Genomic DNA, 25,772 nt, shown 5'->3' with positions numbered 1-25,772 from the left:
ATCTCAGTTGGTGAGACTGAGTCCAGTGACAGGCTCTGCACTGACAGTGCAGAACCTGCTTGGGACTTTCTCTCTCCCTCTCTCTCTGCCCCGCCCCTGCTCATGCTGTCTCTCTCCCTCTCTCTCTCTCTCTCTCTCAAAATCAATAAATAAACTTTAAAAAATAGTAAATAAATAAAATGTCATTTTATTGATCAAGGCACAAAGGAACAAAATTTTAAACACTACAGAAATACAGCCAAGGAGGATATTGTGAACGTATTCAGAGACATCCTAAGTTGTAGGAAATATAACCAATTCATCCTCAAACTAACACAAGTCACCTTCCTAAAACAGATATCTGTCCACTCTCCTCAAAGATGTCTTTTGGCTCCTCTGGCACACAAATCAAACTCCAACTTTTTGAATCCAACATTCAAAGTCTTACCCAGTTTGATCCTTTTTGACTCTTATCTCTCACTATATCCTCTCCTAACCTCAACACACACACACACCTTTCATTGTTTAATAACCATTATTAACATCCCCTATCCTTTCCCGCCTCTGTATCTGCAAGCTCTTCCTCCTGCCTTGCATTCTCTTCTGCTATATAACCTCCTCCTATTTCAAATCTTGCCCAGCTTTCAAAATTTGGCTCCAATCCCACTTATTCTAAGAAGCTGTCTAAAATCTGCCCCCAGGGGCATGTGAATGGCTCAGTCAGTTAAGCATCCAACTCTTGGTTTCGACTCAGGTCGTGATCTCAGTTTGTGAGAGCAAGCCCCGTATTGGGCTCTGAGCTGACAGCACAGAGCCTGCTTGGGATATTCTCTCTCTCTCTCTCTCTCTCACTCAAAATAAATAAATAAACTTAAAAAAAATTTTCATAATCTGACCCCAAAGTAGTATCTCCCTTTCCCACACTATTACAACACTAAATGTGTAATAGACCTTAATACCATCTGCTTTATAGTATAATTATTTAAACATGTCTGTCACCACTCTTTTCTTCTTTGTATTCTCTCACTGACTAATACAAAGCAGAAGTTAAATAATTGTTGAGTTAAACTGAAAGATTCTGATTATTCAGCCTAGCACCTAAGTATGTTAGACACTCAATACATGCTCACCAAATAAATGAATGTATTATTTCTCAGTCCAGTAAGTCCCATTCAGAGCAAGAATATAATTACCAGTTGCAGCAAGAATTAAGTATTTAAAGTAATAAGAAACTTACCAGAGTAAATCTGAATCCTTTGGAAGAGGGCTGAAGTGTTAATTTTACACATGCAGGAAGCAGGCTCAAAAATGTAAAACAAAAGCTAAAAAAACGAATAAAAATAAAACATTTGTTTTCTTGGTAGCAGTATCTAAAACAAGGAAATATTTTTTTAGTATAAGGGTCACATTACTTACCAACTTAGGTTGATTTAAAATTAAAGTTATATTTTATTTATTAAAATTAAAAAAATTTTTAATGTGTATTTTATTTTTAGACAGAGAGAGACTGAGCATGAGTGGGGGCAGGGCAGAGAGGGAGAGAGACACAGAATCAGAAGCAGGCTCCAGGCTCTGAGCTGTCAGCACAGAGCCCGATGCGGGGCTCGAGCTCATCAACCACGAGATCATGACCTGAGCTGAAGTTGGACACAACCGACTAAGCCACCCAGGCACTCCTATTTTTATTTATTAAAATTTAAATTTAAAACCAAATAACATTTAAATAAAATCCATGCACTGAAATATTTACCCACTTTAATATATACATGATTACATAACACAGAGAACAACATTACAATACTTATGTTATTTATAGAAAAGAATCAAAAAACAGATAACTAAAAGTCAATTATCACTCAAAATTAAGAAAACACAACCAGGTATAAAAGGGACAATACATAATACAAACAATCATAACATTTACTCGCAAGAAAATCTCTCTGGCCCTCTTCTCACAAAAGTTAATTACCTGATTTTCAAGCCCATGATAAATCAGAAAGAACAAGTTAGAAAAGGAGTGGGCCACTGCTAGAGCCTCTCCTACTAATGGCTGATGAGCAAGGAGGAAAAGGAACTCAAAAGGTAGAGCCATCTGGAGCCATTAAGTACCATGGCAAACGGCTTTTGCAAGCCCTGAAGACGAGTATTACAACACAATACAATAATTGATTTTCCCACCATTGGTGGCTTTGTGGCATTGTTAACCCGGATTAGCTGAACCACAGTTCCCTGAATTCTCTCTCTAGTATGCTTCCTCCTACAGTGGGCTACACAGGATATTCTCAAAAGAACTAGAGGACAGAGGGAGGCAGCACCCATTCTGTAGCATGCACACATACACATTCTCCCAGTTATTCAAACACTAATCCTGGTGTTTCTGGGAAGAGATTTTGCAGATGTAATCAAAGTCCCTATTCAGCTGATTTTTAACTTAATCAAAATTAAGATTCTTGAACAGCCTGACTTAATCAGTTGGAAGACTTTTACTTGTGTTTTTAATGTTTATTTATTTTGAGAAGGAGAGAGAGAGAGAATCCCAAGCAGACTCCACACATGGGGCTTGATCTCACAACTGTGAGATCACAAACTGAGCCAAAATCAAGAGTCAGATGCTTAACCAACTGAGCCACCCAGGTGCCGCTAGAAGACTTTTAAAAGAGGGCTTACGCCTGGGGGCACTTGGCGGTTCAGTTAAACAACAGACTTCAGCTCAGGCCATGATCTCACGGTTCGTGGGTTCAAGCCCCACACTAGGCTCTGTACTGACAGCTCAGAGCCTGGAGCCTCCCTCTGTCTCTCTGCCCCTCCCCTGCTTGTGTGCTCTCTTTCAAAAATAAATAAATTAACATTTTTTATTAATGTTAATTAATGTTAATTACTGTTAATTTAAAATGTTGATTAAATTAATGCTAATTTAAAAAAATTAAAAAGAAAAGAGGGCTTGGGGCTTCCCTAAACTCAGATTCCAAAGAGCAACTGGATGTGAATTGCTTTTCCTTCCCCTTTAGATACTCCTTCCCGAATGCCTGCCTTGTGGACTTCCACGCTCTTCAGTCAGACCCCGCAACTGTATAAACCAAAGCCTTGTAATAAATTCACATGCACCCACACACCTCCTACTGATTCTTCTCTGGTTGAACCCAGATTGATATACACTACTGAAAATCATGACTCTTCAAGACAGTGTTTAATCCTATTTAGTAGACTTTGTTTAAGGGGGAGGGAAGTAGGTAACAATCCAGAAAGATTATCACATAAAATATTGCAAATAAAAGTTTTGTTGTGTAGAGCGATAGGTTTATGTTATGTGGAAAATTCACTAATGAAAAACATCTCATTCCCTAATGATGTCAGATAAATGAGTTATTTTCATAACACTTTTAGAGAGAAGCTTATATAACATTATATACAAACTTTGTATCTCTTACCTGATTATTATCTGGAAGTGGTGTGGCAAAATTTCTTTGATCTTCAGAAAGATACTGAAGCTGCACCAAATATTGGCTACTTTATCCTGAAAAGAGATTTGTTAAATTTTACATTCTGAGGGGTGCCTGGGTAGCTCAGTTGGTTAAGCATCCGACTTCGGCTCAGGTCATGATCTCACGGTCTGTGAGTTCGAGCCCCGTGTCAGGCTCTGTGCTGACAGCTCAGAGCCTGGAGACGGTTTCAGATTCTGTGTCTCCCTCTCTCTCTAACCCTCCCCCGTTCATGCTGTCTCTCCCTGTCTCAAAAATAAATAAATACTTAAAAAAAAAAATTTTACATTCTGATATTACTGAAAGAAATATTAAACTCTATGAGGTACAGCCCATAATCTCTAAACTTTTGAGACATGAAGCTCTTGTTCACAATTTTATAACTAAGTTGATTAAACTCTCCATGGAACACACACACACACACACACACGCACACATACACACAAAAATTCTTCATTTTTTGCAATGCAAACTGACCTATATCACTAGCCAACCATAATCCAGACATTCCCATGAAATGTTCATTTCAAACAGCAGTACACGATCCCTAGATACTGAAGTTTATTCATCTTTGGAAATTTTTCTAGGAAATCTTATTTTTTTCCTAATTTATAGAACATACATTTTTGACCCATTTTATCACATACCTAAAATTATCTCAAGTATAACTTACTAGCAACTAACAATGACAAGAGTTAATTGCTAATAAATCAAGGCATTTAAAGACATTAGCAGTTGTGGTAGGATCACTTTCAAAATTAAATTTGTAACTACAGCTCTCTGCTCGTGAAACCCATCCTCTACACAGCTGCTTAACTCACAGCTGTGTAAGCATAACATCAAGAAAGTAACCATCACTGACAACTGTACCACCCTCCTTCCCTCTGTCAGATCAAAGAAAATACTCTTCAGATTTTGAGGACAAGTGAATGGAGGTGACCAGCAACCCCATCAAACATTATGATACTCATTTTTATAATTATCATGATAAATACTATTTCTGAAATAGAAACGAGGCAAATAACCAAGCAGTTTAGATGGAGAATTAAACTTTTCTTTAAATAGGCTTTAAGGTTAGAGGAAATATAAAGAAGTTAGGAACACAATTTTCAAAATTCAAACCACAGCTCTGCCATGTACAAGCTACATGAATCTCTGACCTGAGTTTTCTAAAATTTTTTCTAATCTTTATTTTTGAGAGAGAGAGACAGAGACAGAGAGACAGAGACAGACCATGAGCAGGGGAGGGTCACAGAGAGAGCGAGACACAGAATCTGAAACAGGCTCCAGGCTCCAAGCTGTCAGCATAGAGCCTGACGTGGGGCTTGAAACTTACGGGCCACGAGATCATGACCTGAGCCAAAGTCAGATGCTTAGCCAACTGAGCCACCCAGGCGCCCCATGTGACCTCAGTTTTCTAATCTATAAACTGGATACAATAGATACCTCAGTCAGAGCTATCGTAAAAATCAAATAAAACCACATGTGAAGTATGTGGCACCTAGTAAGTAAGAGTGGTGACAATAATAGTGATTATTTGTGATTATCAATATCAGTAGCAGCAGTATCCCCATCAACATACAAGTCACACATTCCTATTCCATCACAACACCAAACTCTTTTCTTATCTCTTTCAAAATGCTGGTTCCATCCTCCTATAGATCTACCAAAAGATAATCTAGAGCAATTTATATATTCAAAAATTAGAAAGATATACTTTTCTAATTCTTTTTAAAAGAAATGTTTATCAAAAGCAAATTATCTCTAAATATGTTGTCTCTAACTTTATTAAAAGGCCTTTTTGTTTCAGAAAAATGGTTTGTTTAATTTAATTACTAAATCTAAATCATCAAATTATCCATGTAATAAAAGTTTAACAAGAGTGATTAAGCTAGCATTAAATGAAATGAAATGAAAGATTCTCATTAAAAATTACTATGGATGAAGGTTATATAAGGAATTATGAGATCTTCCTGAAGCAAACATGATTATTAGTTTAATAAATAATTTCCTAAGACTAAAAAGAGAATATAAACCAAAAAATTACAAAGCTGTTAACTTTGTAGCTACAACTTCTCATGCTGTCTTTCACTATGGATCCTATTTCATTATAAAAATGCACAGGTAGTATAACAAGAAAAGAGTGAGAAGAAAATTTAGGGTTTTTTTTTTTAATATTTATTTATTGGGGGGAGTGATAGAGGGGCAGAGAGGGAGACAGAAGATCCAAAGTGGGTTCTGCACTGACAGCAGAGAGACTGATGCAGAGTTCAAACTTACGAACCACAAGATCATGACCTGAGCCGAAGTCAGACACTCAACTGACTGAGCCACCCAGGTGCCCCAATGAGAAAGAAGTTGTTTTGTTTGTTTAAATGTTTATTTACTTTGAGAGAGAGAGAGGAGGAGGGGCAGAGAGAATCCCAAGCAGGCTCTGCATAGCACCAAGCCCAACATAGGGTTCGAACTCATGAACCTTGAGATCATGACCTGAGCCGAAGTAAAGAGTTGGGTTCAACCAACTGAGCTCAACCGGCTAAGCCACCCAGGTGCCCTAAGAAGAAAGTTTTCAAACATACCTCAAACAATCCACGATCAACTGGGAAGAGTCTTCTTAGAACTTGCAGTGTTTGCTCCCTTTCTGTACAGAATGGCAGCCAGCAGAGAATGAAGGAAGCTACAACTGTACAAGCTAGCTTAATTAACAATACAAACCTAGAACAAAAACAAAGGTGACCAGTAGACAAGGAAAGGTTAATAATTCTAAGAAATCAGTCTCAGTCTCACTAAAGATGATAAATACAAATATACAGCAATAATAAATCTATGCTACTAAAAAAGGTTTAATATGGCAGTGTAGTCAAATCAGAGTTAAGCAATTCACAATCATTAAGATGTACACCTCTCTAACAAAAAGACTATCACCATCTTAATTAACATTTAACTTAGATGCCTTTCCAATCAGCCATGAAAAAAACTATCAAACTGGGATGTATTTCTAATAAGTATAAAATGTAATATGCTCTAAATGGATGAAATCTTATAGCAATACTCTTAACAAGAGCCAATCCACATTACCTCCAGTAAATTTACATAGATCAAAATATTTCTCTAGTTTGGAAGATTTAAAATAATACAGAACATGACAATCTCTCTTCCAACTCACCTCAGAGCCAACACATTAATAAGAAGTCACCTAAAGGCAAAATGAAAGACCACCTTCTCCCTGGTAAGTATGCCAAATAAATTCTCTGAAGTAATTTTTAAAATTCTGTAGTGTAAAAGCCACTCACCCCTTTCCTTTCAGGCCTTTTTTAAAACACTTGCCGAGTAAAAAGCAAAAAAATGGCAAAGAGTGGTAAAGTTCCATCTGTTTATAATTTATAGCTAAGCAAAATGCCAACGAGCCTAGCAGGTCCCAGTCACAAGATACTCCAAGAACACCCCACAAAGCAAAGCCAAGACTCACAGAATTATATATGTTCCTGTGTCAAGGAAATTATCTCAATAATTAAAAGAAATAGATCTTGCATTTTATAGAACATATTTCTTATGTGATTTTAAAACAATATATACAATGAAAGCTATTTCTAAACAGAAATTTAAAGTATTGAAGTCATAAACTAATTTGAAATTGTATATAATGGCCTCAAATATATTAAATCAGACTGCTAAACAGAGCAACAGATTTGTTCCAGGTTTAAAGACCACTAAGCAGTTAACACGTAGCGTTGTTTCTGCTAGACTATTTCACACTATTACTATAATAACATACCAAAATCTAGACAAGAAAACAATGCTCCAAAGTAAAACACACACATACTGATATCACTATACCTCCTCTATAATATGAATCAATATAGTAAGCTATAAGTTGATCAGAAACTAATAACCTTATTATAGCAAAACAACATTACAATTAGATTTTTCAGCTCAAATGGTAGCTACGTACTCATGTTTGCCCTCCTCTCCTTCCCAAGACCCCATTAAAATGATAGGGAATTTTTAAAAGTAAATATTCACAGCTGTAAAAAAGAATAGGAAGATGGGTTACAACAGATAAAGATTTCAACACACTTCTAGAAGACAGAAAGGACACAGAAGCAGTAACAAATAAAATAGGATGGAAGAAACCAGAGCTTAGAAAATGCATACAGGAGGCCCAAGCAACGACAAAGCCAATCTACTCTGCAAGCCCTTAGAACACTAAGGAAACACCATGAAGGTTAGGGTGCTTGAGTAACATGTTGAAAAGAAAACAGGAGGATTAAGTGAAAATGCCTAGATGGAGAAGTCAAATCCCATCTTACTCGTGTAGAGATTATCTGGCAACCAAATATTTACCACACTACCCCATCCCCTACCCCCAGGGAACAGAAGGAATATTTCTCCAAAGAAGTGTAATAAACTATATACACTAAATACACTAGGCCAGCCAGTGTAGAAGTTAACATTACAGTGCCAAACCTCCACATTCTGACACTTAAGGACCCCCAAGTGTACTGGCCAGCCCCTTGCCCACTTACCTAATAGTGGGCCAAATACAGAGAACTCACATGCAGCTTTCTTTTCTGTCTTACTCTTAAATAAGCACAGATACACTAGGATGAGACACACATTTAAGAAAAACCTATGACAAGAGAAAGAACCAAAAGGAAAAGGGGGAAAAAAAGTCACCCTAGAAGAATGGACATAATTCAGGGAATCATAGAAAAAAGAATAAATTCATATTTAAGATAGGATTAACAAAACAAATGAAACTTAACAGAAGCATTAGAGATAAAGTCAAGATAATCTTGTAAACCATAAAACAAAAGACAAAGAGATGCTCAACACAGAGATGAAAGCTCTAACATCTGTCTAATAAGCTCAAGAAAGAGTAAAGTGAGAAAATCATCAAACCCGAGAATTTCCCAGAACTCAAGAACATGAGTCTTCAAAATAAATGACACATAGAGTATTCAAAATAATTGTCACAAATACCTATGCCTGAACAAATCATTTCAGAGCCCAAAAAAGTAAAAAATAGTTAAGAGCAGCCGCAGCAGCAGCAAGAACAACAGATAATAATAGCAATAAATACTCATATAGAGCTTAGTATCTCCCAGGTACTGTTTTAAATGCTATAAATAATAAAATCCATTTAATTCTCAAAACAAGCACACAAAATGTAGTGCCTGTCTGGCTCAGTTAGAAGAGCATGCAACTCCTGATGAGATCAGGGTCATGAGTTCCAGCTCCATGTTGGGTGTAGGCATTATTTAAACAAACAAACAAACTTAAAAAAAAAAAAAAAGCATACAAAGTAAGGGTAATTATTATCCCCATTTAATAAATGAGGAAAATAAAATACATAGTAGTTAAAAAACATGTCCCCACCAAATTACATAATCCCAAAAGCTTCAAGAGTTTGATTTTAATCACAGAAGAGATACAAATTCATCAGAATGTTTAAAACGAAAATGGCCAACTACTGATGAAGATGAGTATATGGAACACTAACATCATTTCTAACAAGAATGTTAAGTGGTACACCATGCTTAAAAACCACTCAGGAATATCTAAAATTAAACATGTACATACCCTATAACTCTGCAATTTCTCTCATAAGAAATATATTTATATGTGTACAAAGAGACTTAGCAACATATCATCATAGCCAAAACCTGGAAACAATCCAAATGTCTATGAGTAACAAAATTATGTGTATTCTTTCAATAGAACATAGAGCAACGTAAGTGAACAAACCACAGCTACACACAACTACAAAAAAACTCACAAACGAAATGTGGAACCAAAAACACCAAACACAAAGGAATACCTGTTGTGTTGTCTTTTATATTAAGTCCAGAAAAGAGGGAAAACTAAACTATAGTGTTATCAGTTGGTATGTGGCTATCTTTGGGAAAGGAGGAGAGAGAAGTACTTAGGAGCTGTACAAGTGCAGATTTTGGATCCTGGCAACATTCTATTTTTTGACTCCCGGTAATCGTTTGTCAATGCACTGAGACACACATTTACATTTTGTGCACTTTTCTGTAAGAGTGTTACATTTCAAAGTAAATACAGTTCTTAAAATCTTGTAAACAACTTTTTTTGTTGTTGTTCTTTTTTTCTTTATTTCAGCGTTCCTGATATTATCAGAGTATCAGATGGCCATGATCCCAGAATGCAAAAAAATAAAAAAGGCAACTAGGAAAGTGGACAGAATAAAAACTCTGATTTAATCTTTTGTAAATCCTTTGACAAATACACATATTAATTTTGTTATAACTAAAACAGACTGGCATCAAAAGGAAAAGCTATCAATCGATCATGTTGCTGTGGGACAGATGGGGACAGACAGTAATAGTTAATACATCAGAAGATAAAATGGACGGTCATGTCCAAATTTCATCAACTTTCCTCTAAGATTTGTTTGAATGTTCCTTACTTTACATATCAAAAAATTACAGACATAAAATCCACATAGCTTTTAATTATTCAGTTTTAGTTCTCTGAAGCTTCCAGTTACCACTATCTGTTAGAGAAACATCTTGGTTTAAAACTCGAAAAACTCGATGACTATTTCCTTTCTGTCAATGTCAGATGACATTTACAAAAGATAGAAGATCTGTTACACCTCTTTAGAGTTAGAAGAGAATAAGCATACTTGGCACTCTTTTTCCAGGTCTCCAGAAGAGCTTCAGTGACCAACATTTTGTTCCCAAGCCAAAAGGGTATAAGAAAAGCAATTCTACTTTCAATAAATCCGTACTTTACTCTTAAAGTAAAAGCTTGGTGAAAACATTCTATCATATTATTGTGAAAAACAGTTTAAATAAGCAAGTACCCTAGCAAATAAGACATTACCGGATGACAACATTATACACCCTGAGCCTAGATCTCAAAATATGCATCTGACTTCATTTTTAAATTAGTAAAGGATACTGAAAATGTCCATAGTCGATAAGAATAAGGCCTGGATACAGCAATATGCATAATGCATTAGCAACCTGTAAAGAAAAACATTGTGAAATAAGAAAGTCACGTTACTCAGGGGCATCTGGGTGGCTCAGTCAGTTAAGCATCCAACTCTTGATCTCAGCTCAGGTCACGATCTCACAGTTTCGTGGGTTCAAGCCCCACGTCAGGCTCTATGCTGACAGTGCCAGGCCTACTTGGGATTCTCTCTTTCCTCTCTGCCCCTCCTCCACTTTCTCTCTTTCTCTCATAATAAATAAAGATTAAAAAAAATTTTTTACAAAGTCATGTTACTCAAATCAGAGTAAGACTACTGTTTGATTCAACACAGCAAATGTTCCCTCTCACCTTGTAATTTATCAAAATTTTTACAAAATATTTTTATAAAATATTTCTCCAAACACTGAAGTTTTCATGGAGGTGACATAAGATACCTCAGTAATAAGGAAAAAAAAATCACTAACAGGTATTTGTCAGAGAAAGCACGTGTAGATATACAAATCAAAGAAGTCAATCTAATGATTAACCTGTATAAAATGACCCGAAGGAATATCTGTTAAGTGGGAATAAGACAATATACACCGACTCTTCATTTTTTTTTAATTTTTATTTATTTATTTAATTTATTTTTTAATATATGAAATTTACTGTCAAATTGGTTTCCATACAACACCCAGTGCTCATCCCAAAAGGTGCCCTCCTCAATACCCATCACCCACCCTGCCCTCCCTCCCACCCCCCATCAACCCTCAGTTTGTTCTCAGTTTTTAACAGTCTCTTATGCTTTGGCTCTCTCCCACTCTAACCTCTTTTTTTTTTTTTTTCCTTCCCCTCCCCCATGGGTTTCTGTTACGTTTCTCAGGATCCACATAAGAGTGAAACCATATGGTATCTGTCCTTCTCTGTATGGCTTATTTCACTTAGCATCACACTCTCCAGTTCCATCCACGTTGCTACAAAAGGCCATATTTCATTTTTTCTCATTGCCACATAGTATTCCATTTACACCGACTCTTCAAAATGCCTTCCTTCCCACAAACCATTCAGATTTATCAGTAAAGCCATAAATTCGGTATGCTATGTAATCCAGCAGTACATAACATCTAAATCCCAGGCATCTTATTACTACAGTTGAACACTGCAATTATTAGTCTAAGGTAAGTTTAATTGACAAAAGAATCACTGTTCTACAATAGCCTATTCCCCAAAGCATGGCTTCTGTAAGCTCTATACTTTAATAGTGAAGCTAATAAAACATTTCAGAGATGAAATGTCAGGTTAACTTTAAAACTTACCTTTTTCTTAGTTGAGATTTCTTTTAAACAACAACAGTATAAAACTACTGCTGGTATATAAATCAGCAAGTCAGCAATTAACACTGAAAAAGCAACCAAATCATTTTAAACATGGGTCTGCTGGGATTTTCAATAACATATGAAAAGCCATCCTCCCCCCACTCTAACCCTGAGTGAAAATTCTGTTAACAGGAGGCTCTCACCCACTCTGGACAAAGCCTTTACACAGTTCACCCTGTCCGTTCCCTTCACCTGTGCCTAATTTCAATTGTTATGGTGCTACAACTCTAATTAAGAGTCTCGTAATTTTCTCTAACAAATTCACATATTAAATCAATTAGATGTATCCAAAATTGATTCTCTCTTTGCTCTGACTTAGACTTAAGGATACTCAAAGCAAAGGAAAACAACACTTTTTGCCAGCATCTGTATATTCCAAATTTTCTGGTATGAAGTATACCTCAAATGATGCAATTCATGTAAGAATCCTTTTTAAATGTTAATATTTATAAAACTACATAAACTTTTGCTAATTAATGCATATAAAGAGCTTGACAGACCCAGGTAAGGAGGAAACTGAAAAAAAAACAGTTAAAAAAAAAACCAATTCATAATTTGGAATGTTCAGTTCTTTTAGAACAAAGACATACAAATACATTAAGTTCTTCAACAGTACAACATAGCTACCCAATGAGACTATTTTTTGTTGTTGTTGTTCCAGGCTAACTACAGTGTCCAGAATAAGGTAAATGACAGTAAGCTGTCAGTTTTAGAAGCATGCAATCTATTGTCAGCTCCAGATGCCACATTTAAGATGACACTGACAAAATGGAACATATTCAAAGGAGCACAACCAGAGGCCTCAAACCATAATCACATTCAACAAGCTGGCCATCTAAGAAATAGCTAACGTATCTAAAAATATTTAACCTGGAGAAGAGGTGACCTCAAATGTCTGCAGGGTATTAGGTATACAAAGGATCAGACTTGTTCTATGTAGCCTAAGGAAACAGAACCTAAAGTGACAAGTGGAGGTTCAACATAAAAAGGAAATGTTGAGTGACTGGGGCCCTCTGAAAATACAACAGACTGTTTCTAAAGGTTGTGAGTTCCCAGATACAGGTATTAGTTCAGAAGCTAAATAATCCTCCAGTGAGTATGCAGTTCAGAGAGGATTAAAGCTCTGTGGGGAAAGGAAAATGGTATGGCAGAGGGAAAGACAGGCAAGACAGATTATCTCTTGGGCCTCAGATTTCATGACTGGATGAATGATGAAGAGAACAAACTCCAACTAAATTCAGACTAATGAAGGAAAAGGCCAAGACAGAGCATTAAAGTCTAAATCACGTAAAGCTTTTAAAGAAATCTAATCTTATTACTTTCAATCTCTTAGAACAGCACATAATACATGCTCAATATATACCTGTTGAATGGATTATTTAATTTAGCAAAAATGCACAGCAATACAATGTATAAGATATAATCACAAGGTTTACTTTAAGAAAAAGGTGAGGGGCATCTGGGTGGCTCAGTCGGTTAAGCGTCAGTCCAACTCTTGATTTCAGCTCAGGTCATGATCTCCTGACTTGTGAGTTTGAGCCCCTTGTCAGGCTCTGCGCTGACAGCACAGAGCCTGCTTGGGACTCTTTCTCTCTCTCTCTCTCTCCCTCTCTCTCTCTCTCTCTCTCTCTCTCTGCCCCTTCTCACTCTATTTCTTCCTCTCTCTCTCTCTCAAAAATAAACATTAAAAAAAAAGGTGAAAGGAATTTGGAATAAAGATATTAACGCAGCAGTAAACAACTAAAACTTCAATTTATGGCTATCTGACCTCAGGTAAGCTATTAGCATCACTCAACTGTGCTTCCACCCCCTTAGATTAAAGTAAAGATAGTAACAGTATTTAGCTCATTTGGGTATTGAAAGAATTGAGATAATAATAAATGTAAAGCACCCGGAATTATTCCTATTCTCTTGTTTTTCACCTTACATATACATTTGATCATGTATTATACATATGTATACATAGAGTTACACAATATTAAAAGTCAATAAGAGTAATAGAATTTTCTATCAGTTTGTTCACAATTTTTTTAAAAATCAAAATTTGTTTTGAGAATCAACTCCTTTGCTCTCTTACCTGTGGTACGCATAAAGAGCTTATGTGCCTGACTTTCATATCCACGTGATGTATGGAGAGCAATCCAGTCTGGATTTATAAACTTTGCCCTGAAAAATCAAAGCATATATACACATACAGTATTACTCATCTCTTTTAGCCAAAGAACATCTGAAGACATATGAATCTATTTCAAGAAGTGGCCATTGCTCTTACGCTTCACTCTTATTTAATCTTGTGAAACTGACTTAAGCTGTAACACAGGGTCTACCTCACTCACCTTCCAACAAAACCATGTAACATGTCACAAAAATCCCTACCTTCACAATTCTTTCAGTATAAAAACAATCTGATGTGTCATGTTTCATTTATTAAACACATACTTTGTAAAGGACAATATGCTAGTATTGACCAAAGGATTATGTTTTATAGTTTATAATCTTCTCAGTTATCATAACAATCAGCAATAGCTACTAATTATAAATCATTGCATAAAAGTAAACATAATTTTTAAAGATAAATTAAATTTTCAACCATATTATGTTACTCTGAGCACTACAAAGTATATCTGATTATCATAAACTCTAGGGACTTATTTTTAATCCAGGAAGCTAATTTTCACAAACTATGAATAAAGGAAAAATAAAAACCAAATAAGATTTGAGCTTGGAAAGTAATATGAATAAGTTCCTCAAATTTTTGCTAGCACACTTCAAGTTTGAAATGGGATACTATTAAAGAGCAAAACTGGGGGTGCCTGGGTGGCTCAGTCAAATATCTTACTCTTGATTTCGGCTCAGGTCATGATCTCACGGTTCATAAGACCGAGCCCCACACAGCACAGAGCCTACTTGAGATTCTTTCTGTCCCTTTCTCTCTGCCCCTCCCCCACTCATGCTATCTCTCAAAATAAACATTTTTTTTAAAAAGAGCAAAACTGAGTCTCCACCAAACAGAAGTTTCATAATCTTCTATAAACCATTCTACTTCTTTAAAAGAGAAGGAATTCCAACCTTGATCTTAAATCCTAAGTGAGACACTATAGTAATTAGAGTTTCTAACTTGACATGTTAGTCAGAATACCATTTGGACCTCTGTCTTTTTCATTCACTGTGGACCATTCCATAAAAAAAAGCATACACAACTAGCCATATTAGATGCATTTGTCAGTAGTCCATGAGTAATTACTAGTATCTGTGCTTCAAAACAAAGGTAGATTTTTACATTACTTTCTAGCCTATCCTCCAAAGAAATTATGGAAATGTTCAAACTTGGATAGTTAACTTACAACCTGACTGCAAAGGTATAATGCTTTACAAACCACAATACAAAAGTAGGTACAAACAATCTGTCCTCTACTCAACAAAGCCAGATCACACAGTTCTTACTAAACCTGTTAAGCGCACAAACATTTAGAGTTACATTAAAGACAAAAAACTTACACATATGCACATAAAAGACTATGATAGGCTGTAAGAGGTGGATAATCCAATCCCCAATATTGTAAATTGTTATCACTACTGTTAAAATACCTAGAAAAAAAAAAAAAGAAAGCAACATTCCATTAATCAATATTCAAGAAACAGACTTATAATTTAACATCTCATTTAATTAAAATGAAAAAATGTTATACAAGGTAAAAAAAATTCATCTAAACTTTGTCTTTTCCCTTTCAGTTAAATTTTGTGAAATCACAATTAAAAGTTTTTGAGTACAGTTATTTATTATCTAAACCAAGACACTCTTGGCTTACTCTTGAGTAAAAGAGGAAATTATTAATAATTAAGACCTAACAAGAAATGCAAACCAAGATTGTCCCAGGCAAACCAGAACTTATTGTCACTCTATTAATCGTCTAAGTCAATGATTAACATGTATACAACAAAATAACATGCAAAAAAGACAATTTACTTCTGATAACCTAAACAAAGAAACAATACAAAATAACAATTTAAAAAAAGTAAAAAAGTCAGGAGCACCTGGCTGCCTCATTCCGTGGAGCATGTACCTCTTGATCTTGGGGTTCTGAGTTTGAGCTTTATGTTGGGTGTACAGATTACTTTCAAAAGTTAAAAACTCAGGGCACTTGGGTGGTTCAGTCGGTTGAGCATCCGACTTTGGCTCAGGTCATGATCTCATGGTTTTTGAGTTGGAGCTCCACATAGGGCTTGCTGATGTCAGCCTGTCAGCACAGAGCCCACTTCAGATCCTCTGTCCCCCTCTCTCTGCTCTTTCCCCGCTTGCGCTCTCCCAAAATAAATATATATTTAAAATTAAAAAATAAAATTAAAAAAAAAAGAAAGGCAAAAAAATCAGTATCAAAGAATACACAAAGATTTGGTTTATGGAAAGAGAAATACCTTATGGAACAGGTATACTTTTAGTAAGACTTTGAAAACAATTCAACTTATAATGAAAGCCTATTATATGCAAGATTCTGTGCACTGGGGAAGAAAACTAGGTCTAACACTCATAAATTAATAGGCTCCTGCAGTTTGCCAGAATGGAAAGGCACTATATAGAACTACTATGGCTAAAGAAGTGAAAACTAAGTTTACATAAACAGACTTCTTAATTATATACTTTAAATGGGTCAAATTCCTTAAGTGTTACAATCTCCTACTTTGGGATTACAATTTTCTTTTAAATTAACATTCAATCCCATTAAATAGTCTATTGTTCATCTTCAGAAGGTCTGTTTTACTTAGTGTTAGTCACATGAAATGTTGGTTGATATGGAAGAGATGGGAACTAATAAAATGATCAAGGCACACTAGACAGCCGAGAGATCTAGGCATAGGGTACTACAGCATGTACCAGCTGGAGGCAGTTGTCTGCTCCAGCAGCAACATCCATGTGAACCATCCTAGGTCCTATATCTAGCTGAAACTTGAAGCCAAGAGGCAGTGAACCCAAGAATTTCCAGCTTAGCTAGAACTCCTTTTGACAGCTTAAATCTGAGAAACTCAGCCAGGCCAATAGTGGAGACCAGAGGACTCACTTCTCTGGTGCCCTCTGAAGACAGGCACCAATTGTGTTATTTCCAAATTCACCTCACTTCCAGGCACATTGGCATAAAATTTTATTGTACTTCCCTCACAGAGTTGTTGAATGATTGGGTTAAATATGTAAAGCTGTTAAATCACTGCCTGACACACAGCAAATACACAATAGTAGTTCTAACTGTGTTATTAGCCACAAAACTAACGGGATGTATCTAGCAATGGAAAACCATTTTGACCAATACAATTTCATTTAGTTTTCTGCTTCTTATGAAACAAAAGCTATTTTTTGTTTACTCCAACCTTGGGATCCTCTGGAGATAAGTAAAAGAGGCAATGACAGTAAAGTGTAAGCATGCAAAGATAGATACTAACAGTAAAGTCACTGGTTGGACTTGAGAAAAAGGAATGACAGGGCTAACCACCTTGTTCCCTATTCTTATGGAAGTGGACAACTAAGAGCGGAATTTACGGAAAAAGTAGCTTTCAAATGTTTCCAGTAAAGCTTCAAAATCTACTAGTAGAAACAAAGCAACTAGTTAATTCTCTGCCTTATATATTTTAGATATATCTGAAAAGTTGTGCACATGCTATTTATATGTTGAAATGTACTTTGCCAATGAATTCCCAAATAATCTTGGTTAAATGTTTTGTCAGAAAAAATCTGGTTACCATGCGAATTATGAAATTACATTCAAGAGTGTTATCATTAACTTTAAGATACAATTTTTCTTTTTTTTTTTTTTTTAGATTTTTTTAATTTTTTTTTTTTACTTTTGAGAGAGAGGGAGAGGGAGGGGGAGGGAGAGAGAGAGAGAGAGAGAGAGAGAGAGAGAGAGAGAGAAAGAGAACATGAGCAGGGGAGGGGCAGAGAGAGACCAAGACAGATCTGAAGCAGGCTTCAGGCTCTGAGCTGTCAGCACAGAGCCCAACGTGGGGCTCAACCTCAGGAGCCATGAGATCATGACCTGAGCCAAGGTCCGACGCTTAACTGACTGAGCCACCCAGGCATCCCATGATACAGTTTTTTTCTAATACACAACCCAGAGTCATGGGTATTTTTACTTTTCAAAAAAATACATATATTTTTTAAGTTTATTTATTTTTGAGAGAGAGTGGGCATGTGGGCCACTCGAACTGGGGAGGGAGAGAGAGAGAGAGAGGGAGAGAGAATATCAAGCAGGCTCTGCACTGACGTGGGCCTTGATCTCACAAACCGTGAGATCGTGACCTGAGCCAAAATCACGAGTTGGACATTTAACCACTAAGCCACCCAGGTGCCCCCAAAAAACATATTTTGAAGTGAAATAGTTTCAAATTCACAGAAGAGTTTCAACAATAGTTCAAAGAATTTCTGCACATCAAAATGTAAAATTTTTATATGACAAGACACCTTAAGAAAAGTCTAAAGACAAGAAAAACAGGAAGATGTTTATTTTATACACACATACACATTAAGAAAAATGATTAAAACGTAGAATACTGTTATAGCAGACAGACTTTAAGATCATCCCCATAAATCCCATCTCTTATTGTTCATGCCCCTGAATGTGTACAATCCCCTTAAGTGTGCAAGACCTGTGACTTGCTTGTAACCAAGAGAACATGACAAAGGTCACAGATGTCACTCTGGTGCTTATGTTTTGTATATATGTAAGATTCTGTCTTGCTAGTAAGTGTGCCAGAAAGACTCCCTTTCACGGACTTTGAAGAGGGAAGCTGTCGTGTTTTAATAAGTGACCATACTGGAGAAGCCACATGGCAAGAAACTGCAAGTAGACTCTAGGAGCTGAGGGTAGCATCCAACAAGAAACTGAAGTCCTCAGTCTTGCAGACGCAAGGAAATTAATTCTGCCAACAACCTGAGGTACCTTGGAAATGGTTCCTCCCCCAGTTCAAACTCCGGTAAGCCCCAGATGACAACTGGATTGCATGCAGCCTCCTAGAGGCCCTGAGCAGAATATCAAGATAAGCCATGCCCAGACTTCTGACCTTAAAAAAAAAAAAAAGCTGTGTGATAAAAAATGTGTCTTTAAGGGGCACCTGGGTGGCTCAGTCGGTTAAGCGACCGACTTCAGCTCAGGTCATGATCTCATGGTTCGTGGGTTCGAGCCCCGCGTCGGGCTCTGTGCTGACAGCTCAGAGCCTGGAGCCTGTTTCAGATTCTGTGTCTCCCTCTCTCTCTGCCCCTCCTCTGCTCATGCTCTGTCTCTCATTCCCTCAAAAATAAGTAAACATTAAAAAAAATTAAAAACAAAACAAAAAACAAAAAAAAGGAAAACAAACAGTGCCCTGCTTCGGATTCTGAATCTCCCTCTCTCTCTGTTCCTCCCCTGCTCTCACTCTGTCTCTCTCTCTCTCAAAAAGAAATAAAGATTTTAAAAAATTGAAAAAAAAAAATGTGTCTTTAAGTAATTACCATTTGTGGTCATTTGTTAACATAGAATAGAAAATTAATATACAGTAGTCCTCCCTTACCCACAGTTTCACTTTCTGCGATTGCAGTGACCAGTGGTTAACTGCAGTCTGGAAGCAGGCTGTCCTCCTGACGTATCCTCAGAAGGTCAACAGTATCTTAATGCTACATCACAATGCCTATGTCATTCACTGCACTTCATCTCAGGATATAGGCATTTTATTATCTTACATCATCACAAGAAGAAAGGTGAGTACAGTCCAATAAGATATTTTGAGAGAAACAAATTCCCATAACTTTTATTACAGTACATGGTTATAGTTGTTATATTTTATTATTAGTTATCATTATTAATCTCTTACTGTACTAATTTATGAATTAAACTTTATTGTTGGTATGCATGTATAGGAAAAAACATAGCCTATAGGGTTTGGTGCTATCCATAGTTTCAGGCATACACTGGGGGTATTGGAACTTATGCCCCATGGATAGTAAGGGACTACTGTAACTTTATTTTATTTTTAATTTATTTTTAACACTTATTCTTGAGAAAAAGAGAGAGAGAGAGTGCAACCAGGGGAGGAGCAGAGAGAGAGGGAGACACAGAATCCGAAGCAGCCTCCAGGCTCTGAGCTGTCAGCACAGAACCTGATGTGGAGCTCGAACTCATGAACCATGAAATCATGACCTGAGCCGAAGTTGGATGCTTAACCAACTAAGCCACCCAGGCGCCCCTGTAACTTTATTTTAAAACCATACAAATTAAGAGCACCTGGGTGGCTCAACTGGTTAAGCATCCGCTCAGGACATGATCTCATGGTTTGTGAGATTGAGCCCAACATTGGGCTCTGTGTTGACAGCATGCAGCCTGTTTGGGACTCTCTCTCTCCTTCTCTGTACCCTCCCCCACTTGCACTCTCTCTCTCTGTCAAAATAAATAAATAAACATTTAAAAGTAAATAAACAGAGGTGCCTGGGTGGCTCAACTCTTGATCGGCTCAGATCACGATCTCACAATTGGTAAGATCGAGCCCCATATTGGGCTCTCTGCACTGTCAGCATGGAGGCTGCTTAGGATTCTCTCTCTCCCCCTCTCTCTGCCCCTCCCCTGCTCACAGGGTCTCTCACTCTCAAAATAAATAAATAAATTTAAAATATAAATAATTAATAATAATATAAATAAATTCATACAAATTATTACAAAAAAGACCTGCAATCCACCAAAAACATGGAAAAAAGATATAAATATGCAATTTTTAGAAGAAATACATTGATCAGCAAATATATTAAAAAATGTTAAATGTCACAAGTACTCAAGGAAATGGAAATTTTAAAAGTCTGGGGTTATTAAGTGTTGATAAATGTGTGTAGAAAGAAGATATTCTTGTGTTGGTATCCATTAAAACTGTCTACTTCAGAGATTCCACTTCTAACAATCTATCCAGAAAAAACCATGTGAACAGAGAAAATATGGTTTATTTAATCATCCCCCTATAAGAGAAAATTTAGAGTGTGTCAGATTTCTCATTACTATAAACAATGCTGAAATAAACAATGCTGAAATAAACAGCCATGCCCACCAATCCTCTTGATTTATAAAACTGGTTTTGTTTAGAAAACAAGCTCAGGGTAAGTGGACTCTTCCGTTAGCCCCAGGTATAAACCATACCTGCACTGAGTCAAGCATTTCTTTTATTAACGATTGCTTTAAAGTTGGGAAAGATTTTGCTCCATGACAAAAAGAGAGGTAATAAGAAGGCATTCCTATTATTCCTGCCTTGAGCATGGTTGTATAAAGTTACAACACTTGTAGCCTGAGCAGTCATCTACAGACTATGGAGTGGACAGACTCAGGATGAAAAGCTAACATTCCAAGAAGAAAGAACAGCAGAGAGGAAGAATGGGTAAAGCCTGAGTCCCTGATTGCTATTGCTGAGCCACTTTACTAGCATTACAATGACCTACTTCTTGAGATAATATAATTATTTTATTGAGGCACCTGAGTGGCTTAGTCGGTTAAGTGTCCGACTTCAGCTCAGGTCAGGATCTAACGGTTTGTGAATTCGAGCACTGTGTCGGGCTCTGTTCTGACAGCTCAGAGCCTGGAGCCTGCTTCTTACTCTGTGTCTCCCTCTCTCTCTGTGCCTCCCCCACTTGTACTCTGTCTCTCACTCTATCTCAAAAATAAATATCAGAAAAAAAATTATAAAAAGATTACTGCTTAAGCTACTATTACTCAGGTTTTCTATTACTTGATGCCAAAAGTGTTCCTGATCCCACATATAAGGAATGTGCATTATAAAGTTTATTACAAATTTAGTTCTATTTTATTACAGTAATACACAATGAATAAATAATAAAAAGTTTTCTTTTAATTTAATATTATTTAATTATTAAAACTAACACTTCTAAAGTTAACATGACCAATCCTGATATCTTTTTCTTTTTTTAAGTAGGCTCCACACCCACAGTGGAGCCCAATGCAGAGCTTGAACTCACAACCCTAAGATCAAGACCTAAGCTAAGATCAAAAGTTGGACACAACTCACTGAACCACTCAGGCACCCCTCCTGATATATTTTAAATGACTATTTCACTTGCAAAGAGTTTTGACAAGTTAGCTATAGTTACCTATAGCTAACTCTCTAGGGCTAACTCTCTAAAAAGAGAAAGACTTCACTATTGGAAAACTGAAGTAAAAAAAATAAGAAATCACACCATTTAAACATGAATCTGAAACAGATCAGTTTCTCTTAGAATTTCCAGGTGTACATTTTTGGTTTTCTAGTCTATCTACTCATAAAGAGAAAATTTCTGACATTTATTATACTAAATCATATTTCTTAAATTTCTTATGAACATCATGAAGTACTGCATAATCAACTAATGATAAATCATGTTTCTTTATACCATATGTCTCTGTTTCTAAGTCTACCATTCAGGATTCTCATGGTACCCACTCCTTAATAAAGATTTCAAAACTATTAAAATTTACTACCGAGATTAGCCATTTCATAATATTTCAGGCTCACAGATCATGGTTAAAACTGGATCATATAATTATATCTGAGGTATACAGTCTGGTTTTTAACAAAGAAAACAGAATGAAAATGTATACATACAGTCAACTCCTGATTATCTGGGTTAAAGTAGGAGACAATTGGTGCAGAAAACTGAAAACTGAGATAGATCAGAATAATCCACTCTCCATACTGAATTAAGATTATATTCTCAAAAAAAAAAAAAGATGATATTCTCACTCCTGGAATCAATGTTTTCGCCACCTACCATTAAAGCCAAAAGCTGCAATTTATCACCTTAATCTTTCAATACAAAATATCACAATTACTTTTATATCAAAATCTGTTAAGAAGTACTTAACAAGAGAACAGCCAAAAATACAATAATTGTCTTATCTGTGTAATTTTTACAAAGGAATAAAAAAGAATTACAAAACTCAAAAGCAATGGGCTGGTTTCCCTCAACAAACATTACCTTATTCTATCAATCAAGCAAGAGAAAAACACATTAAAAATGTATTAATAATTGGAAGAGTGATACTCATTGGTTAAGTCACTATATGAGGAGGGGCGCCTGGATGGCTCAGTTGGTTTAGCAGCTGGCTCTTGGTTTTGGCTCAAGTCATGGTCCCACTAGTTCGGTAGTTGGAGCTCCACGTCGGGCTCCACGCTGACAGTGCAGAGACTGCTTGGGATTCTCTTTCTCTCTCTCTCTCTCTCTCTCTCTCTCTGCCCCTCCCCTGCTTTCTCTCTCTCTCTCTTTCTCTCTCAAAATAAATAAACTTTTTAAAAAAATCACTGTATAAAGGCATGGAAGATGCTCAAAATAGTTCAATGCATAATGTCAAATATTTAGCTCATCTCAATTTTAAATGCTCTTTGACTAGGGTAGAGCCAACCTATTAATAGGAAGTTCAATATGACGTTCATGTATGAAACTCTCTCTTAAATGAATTATATATAAGCAGTGACCAAAAACAAAGAATACAAAAATATTTATGCAACCACCAAAGACCCCAAAAGCCAAAACAATCTTGAGAAAGAACAAGGCTGGAAGTATCACACTCCCTGATTTCAAACTATCAAAGCTATAGTAATCAAAACAGTATGAGGGCCCCTGGCTGGTTCAGTCGGTCAAGCATCCAACCCTTGATCTCAGCTCAGGTCATGATCTCACAGTTCGTGAGTTAGAGCCCCACATTGGCTCTGCACTGATATTGCAGAGCCTGCTTGGGATTCTGTCTCTACCCCCCCCCCCCCCCCGCCCCTCCTCCAGTCGTTCTCTCTCAAAATAAATAAACTTTAAGGAAAAAAAAAAAGAATCAGGCTCTGTGCTGACAGCTCAGAGCCTGGAGCCCGCCTCGGATTCTATGTCTGTCTCTTCCCACGCTCATACTCTGCCCCTCCCACGCTCATACTCTGTCTCTCTGTCTCTGTCTCTCTCTCTCTCTCTCAAAAATAAACACTAAAAAAAAAAAAGAATTAGTGCTGAATTCAATTGCTAAGCAAATTCATATAAGGGTATATGAAGTAAAATAAAAATCTATTTAATTTTTTTTTTAACGTTTTTTTTATTTTTGAGACAGAGAGAGACAGAGCATGAACGGGAGAGGGGCAGAGAGAGAGGGAGACACAGAATCGGAAGCAGGCTCCAGGCTCTGAGCCATCAGCCCAGAGCCCGATGTGGGGCTCGAACCCACAGACGGTGAGATCGTGACCTGAGCTGAAGTCGGACGCTTAACCGACTGAGCCACCCAGGCGCCCCATAAAAATCTATTTAAATAAAAATATATTTCCAATAAAATGTTATTCTTATAAAAAAAAAAACTGGTACTGGCATGAAACAGACACAGAGATCAATGGAACAGAAGAGAACCCAAAAATAAACCTATGAATATATGGTCAATTAATCTATGACAAAAGAGGCAAGAGTATACAATGGGGAAATAACAGTCTCTTCAATAAATGGTGTTGGGAAAACTGGACAGCTACATGCAAAAGAATGAAACTGGACCACTATCTTATACCATACACAAAGATAACTTTAGAATGGATTAAAGATTTGAATATAAGAACTAAAACTATATTGGGGCGCCTGGGTGGCTCAGTCGGTTAAGCAGCCGACTTCAGCTCAGGTCATGATCTCGCGGTCGGTGAATTCGAGCCTTGCGTCGGGCTCTGTGCTGACAGCTCAGGGCCTGGAGACTGTTTCGGATTCTGTGTCTCCCTCTCTCTGACCCTCCCCCGTTCATGCTGTGTCTCTCTCTGTCTCAAAAATAAATAAACGTTAAAAAAAAAAAAGAACTAAAACTATAAAACTACTAGAAGAAAACATAAGCATAAGTTCTTTGACATCAGTCTGAGCACTATATTTTTGGAACAGTATCTTAAGGCAAGGACAACAAAAGCTAAAAAAAAAAAAAAAATGGGATTACATCAAACTAAAAAGCAGTTCTTTTCCAGTGAAGGAAAATAACAAAACAAAAAGGCAGGCACCTGGCTGGCTCAATTGGTAGGGTGTGCAACTCTTTATCTTGGGGTTGGGAGTTTGAGCCCCATGTTGGGTATAGCAAGATTACTTAAAAATAAAATTAAAAAAAAAAGGCAACCTACTGTATTTGCAAATCACACATCCACTAAGTAGTTAATGTCCAAAATACATAAAGAACTTACAAAACTTAATAAAAAAACAAACAACCCAATTAAAAAATGGGCAGAGCACATTCTTGAATAGCCATTTTTCCAAAGACATAAAGACAGCCAACAGTCACATGAAAAGATAATCAACATCACTAATAATCAGAAAAATACAAATCCAAACCACAATAAGGTATCATCTCCTCACACCAGTCAGATTGGTTGGCTAAGATCACAAAGACAAGAAACAAGTGTTGGAGAGGATGTAGAGAAAAGGGACCTCGTGAACTGCTGGGAATGTAACTTGGTCCAACCACTATGGAAAACAGTACAAACGTTCCTCAAAAATCAGAAATAGTACTAGCATATGATCTAGCAATTCCACTTCTGGGTATTTATCCAAAGAAAATGAAAACACCAATTTGAAAAGATACATGTACCCCTATGTTCATTATAGCATTATTTACAATAGCCAAGATAACCTAAGTATCCATTGCTAGATCAATGGATAAAGAAAATGTTATATACAAATAAATCTTGAATAATGCAGAAGTTAGTTGCCCCAAACCCCAACATAGTGAAAATCCATGTATAACTTCTGATTTCCCAAACTCAACTACCAATAGCCTGCTGACTGAAAGCCTTACCAATAACATAACAGTTGATTAACATTTATCTTGTATATTATACATATTACATACTGTATTCTTACAATAAGTAAGCTAGCAAGAAGGAAATGCTATTAAAATCATAAGGAAGAGAAAATATATTTATAGCACTGTACTATACTTATTTTAAAAATCCTTGGGGCACCTGGGTGGCTTAGTCAGTTAAGCATCCGACTTCAGCTCATGTCACGATCTCA

The 25,772-nt window shown here is 36.6% G+C and overlaps 1 protein-coding gene across 9 annotated transcripts in view; it reads right to left on the bottom strand.

The window, feature by feature from the left end:
- ALG6 (ALG6 alpha-1,3-glucosyltransferase) overlaps nucleotides 1-25,772 on the bottom strand; it is a 65,645-nt gene that overhangs the window by 18,833 nt on the left and 21,040 nt on the right. For 6 of the 9 annotated variants that reach the window (XM_042997444.1, XM_042997445.1, XM_042997443.1 and 3 more), the window contains 8 exons: nucleotides 15,275-15,364; nucleotides 13,854-13,942; nucleotides 11,717-11,799; nucleotides 10,389-10,453; nucleotides 6,752-6,937; nucleotides 6,038-6,173; nucleotides 3,408-3,493; nucleotides 1,217-1,349 (listed from right to left, as the gene is read on the bottom strand). In XM_042997444.1, the coding sequence (XP_042853378.1) occupies nucleotides 1,217-1,349; nucleotides 3,408-3,493; nucleotides 6,038-6,173; nucleotides 6,752-6,937; nucleotides 10,389-10,453; nucleotides 11,717-11,799; nucleotides 13,854-13,942; nucleotides 15,275-15,364 (868 nt within the window). Of the gene's footprint in view, nucleotides 1-1,216; nucleotides 1,350-3,407; nucleotides 3,494-6,037; nucleotides 6,174-6,751; nucleotides 6,938-10,388; nucleotides 10,454-11,716; nucleotides 11,800-13,853; nucleotides 13,943-15,274; nucleotides 15,365-19,312; nucleotides 19,473-25,772 lie in introns of those variants that run through there. The other 3 variants (XM_042997451.1, XM_007089854.3, XM_042997449.1) reach the window with 3 other exon arrangements.

The sequence above is a fragment of the Panthera tigris genome, chromosome C1, assembly GCF_018350195.1.
Source record: "Panthera tigris isolate Pti1 chromosome C1, P.tigris_Pti1_mat1.1, whole genome shotgun sequence".
Taxonomy (NCBI): Eukaryota; Metazoa; Chordata; class Mammalia; order Carnivora; family Felidae; genus Panthera; species Panthera tigris.
The sequence above is the reverse complement of the archived record's forward strand: the minus strand, read 5'-3'. Positions and strand labels throughout refer to the sequence as shown.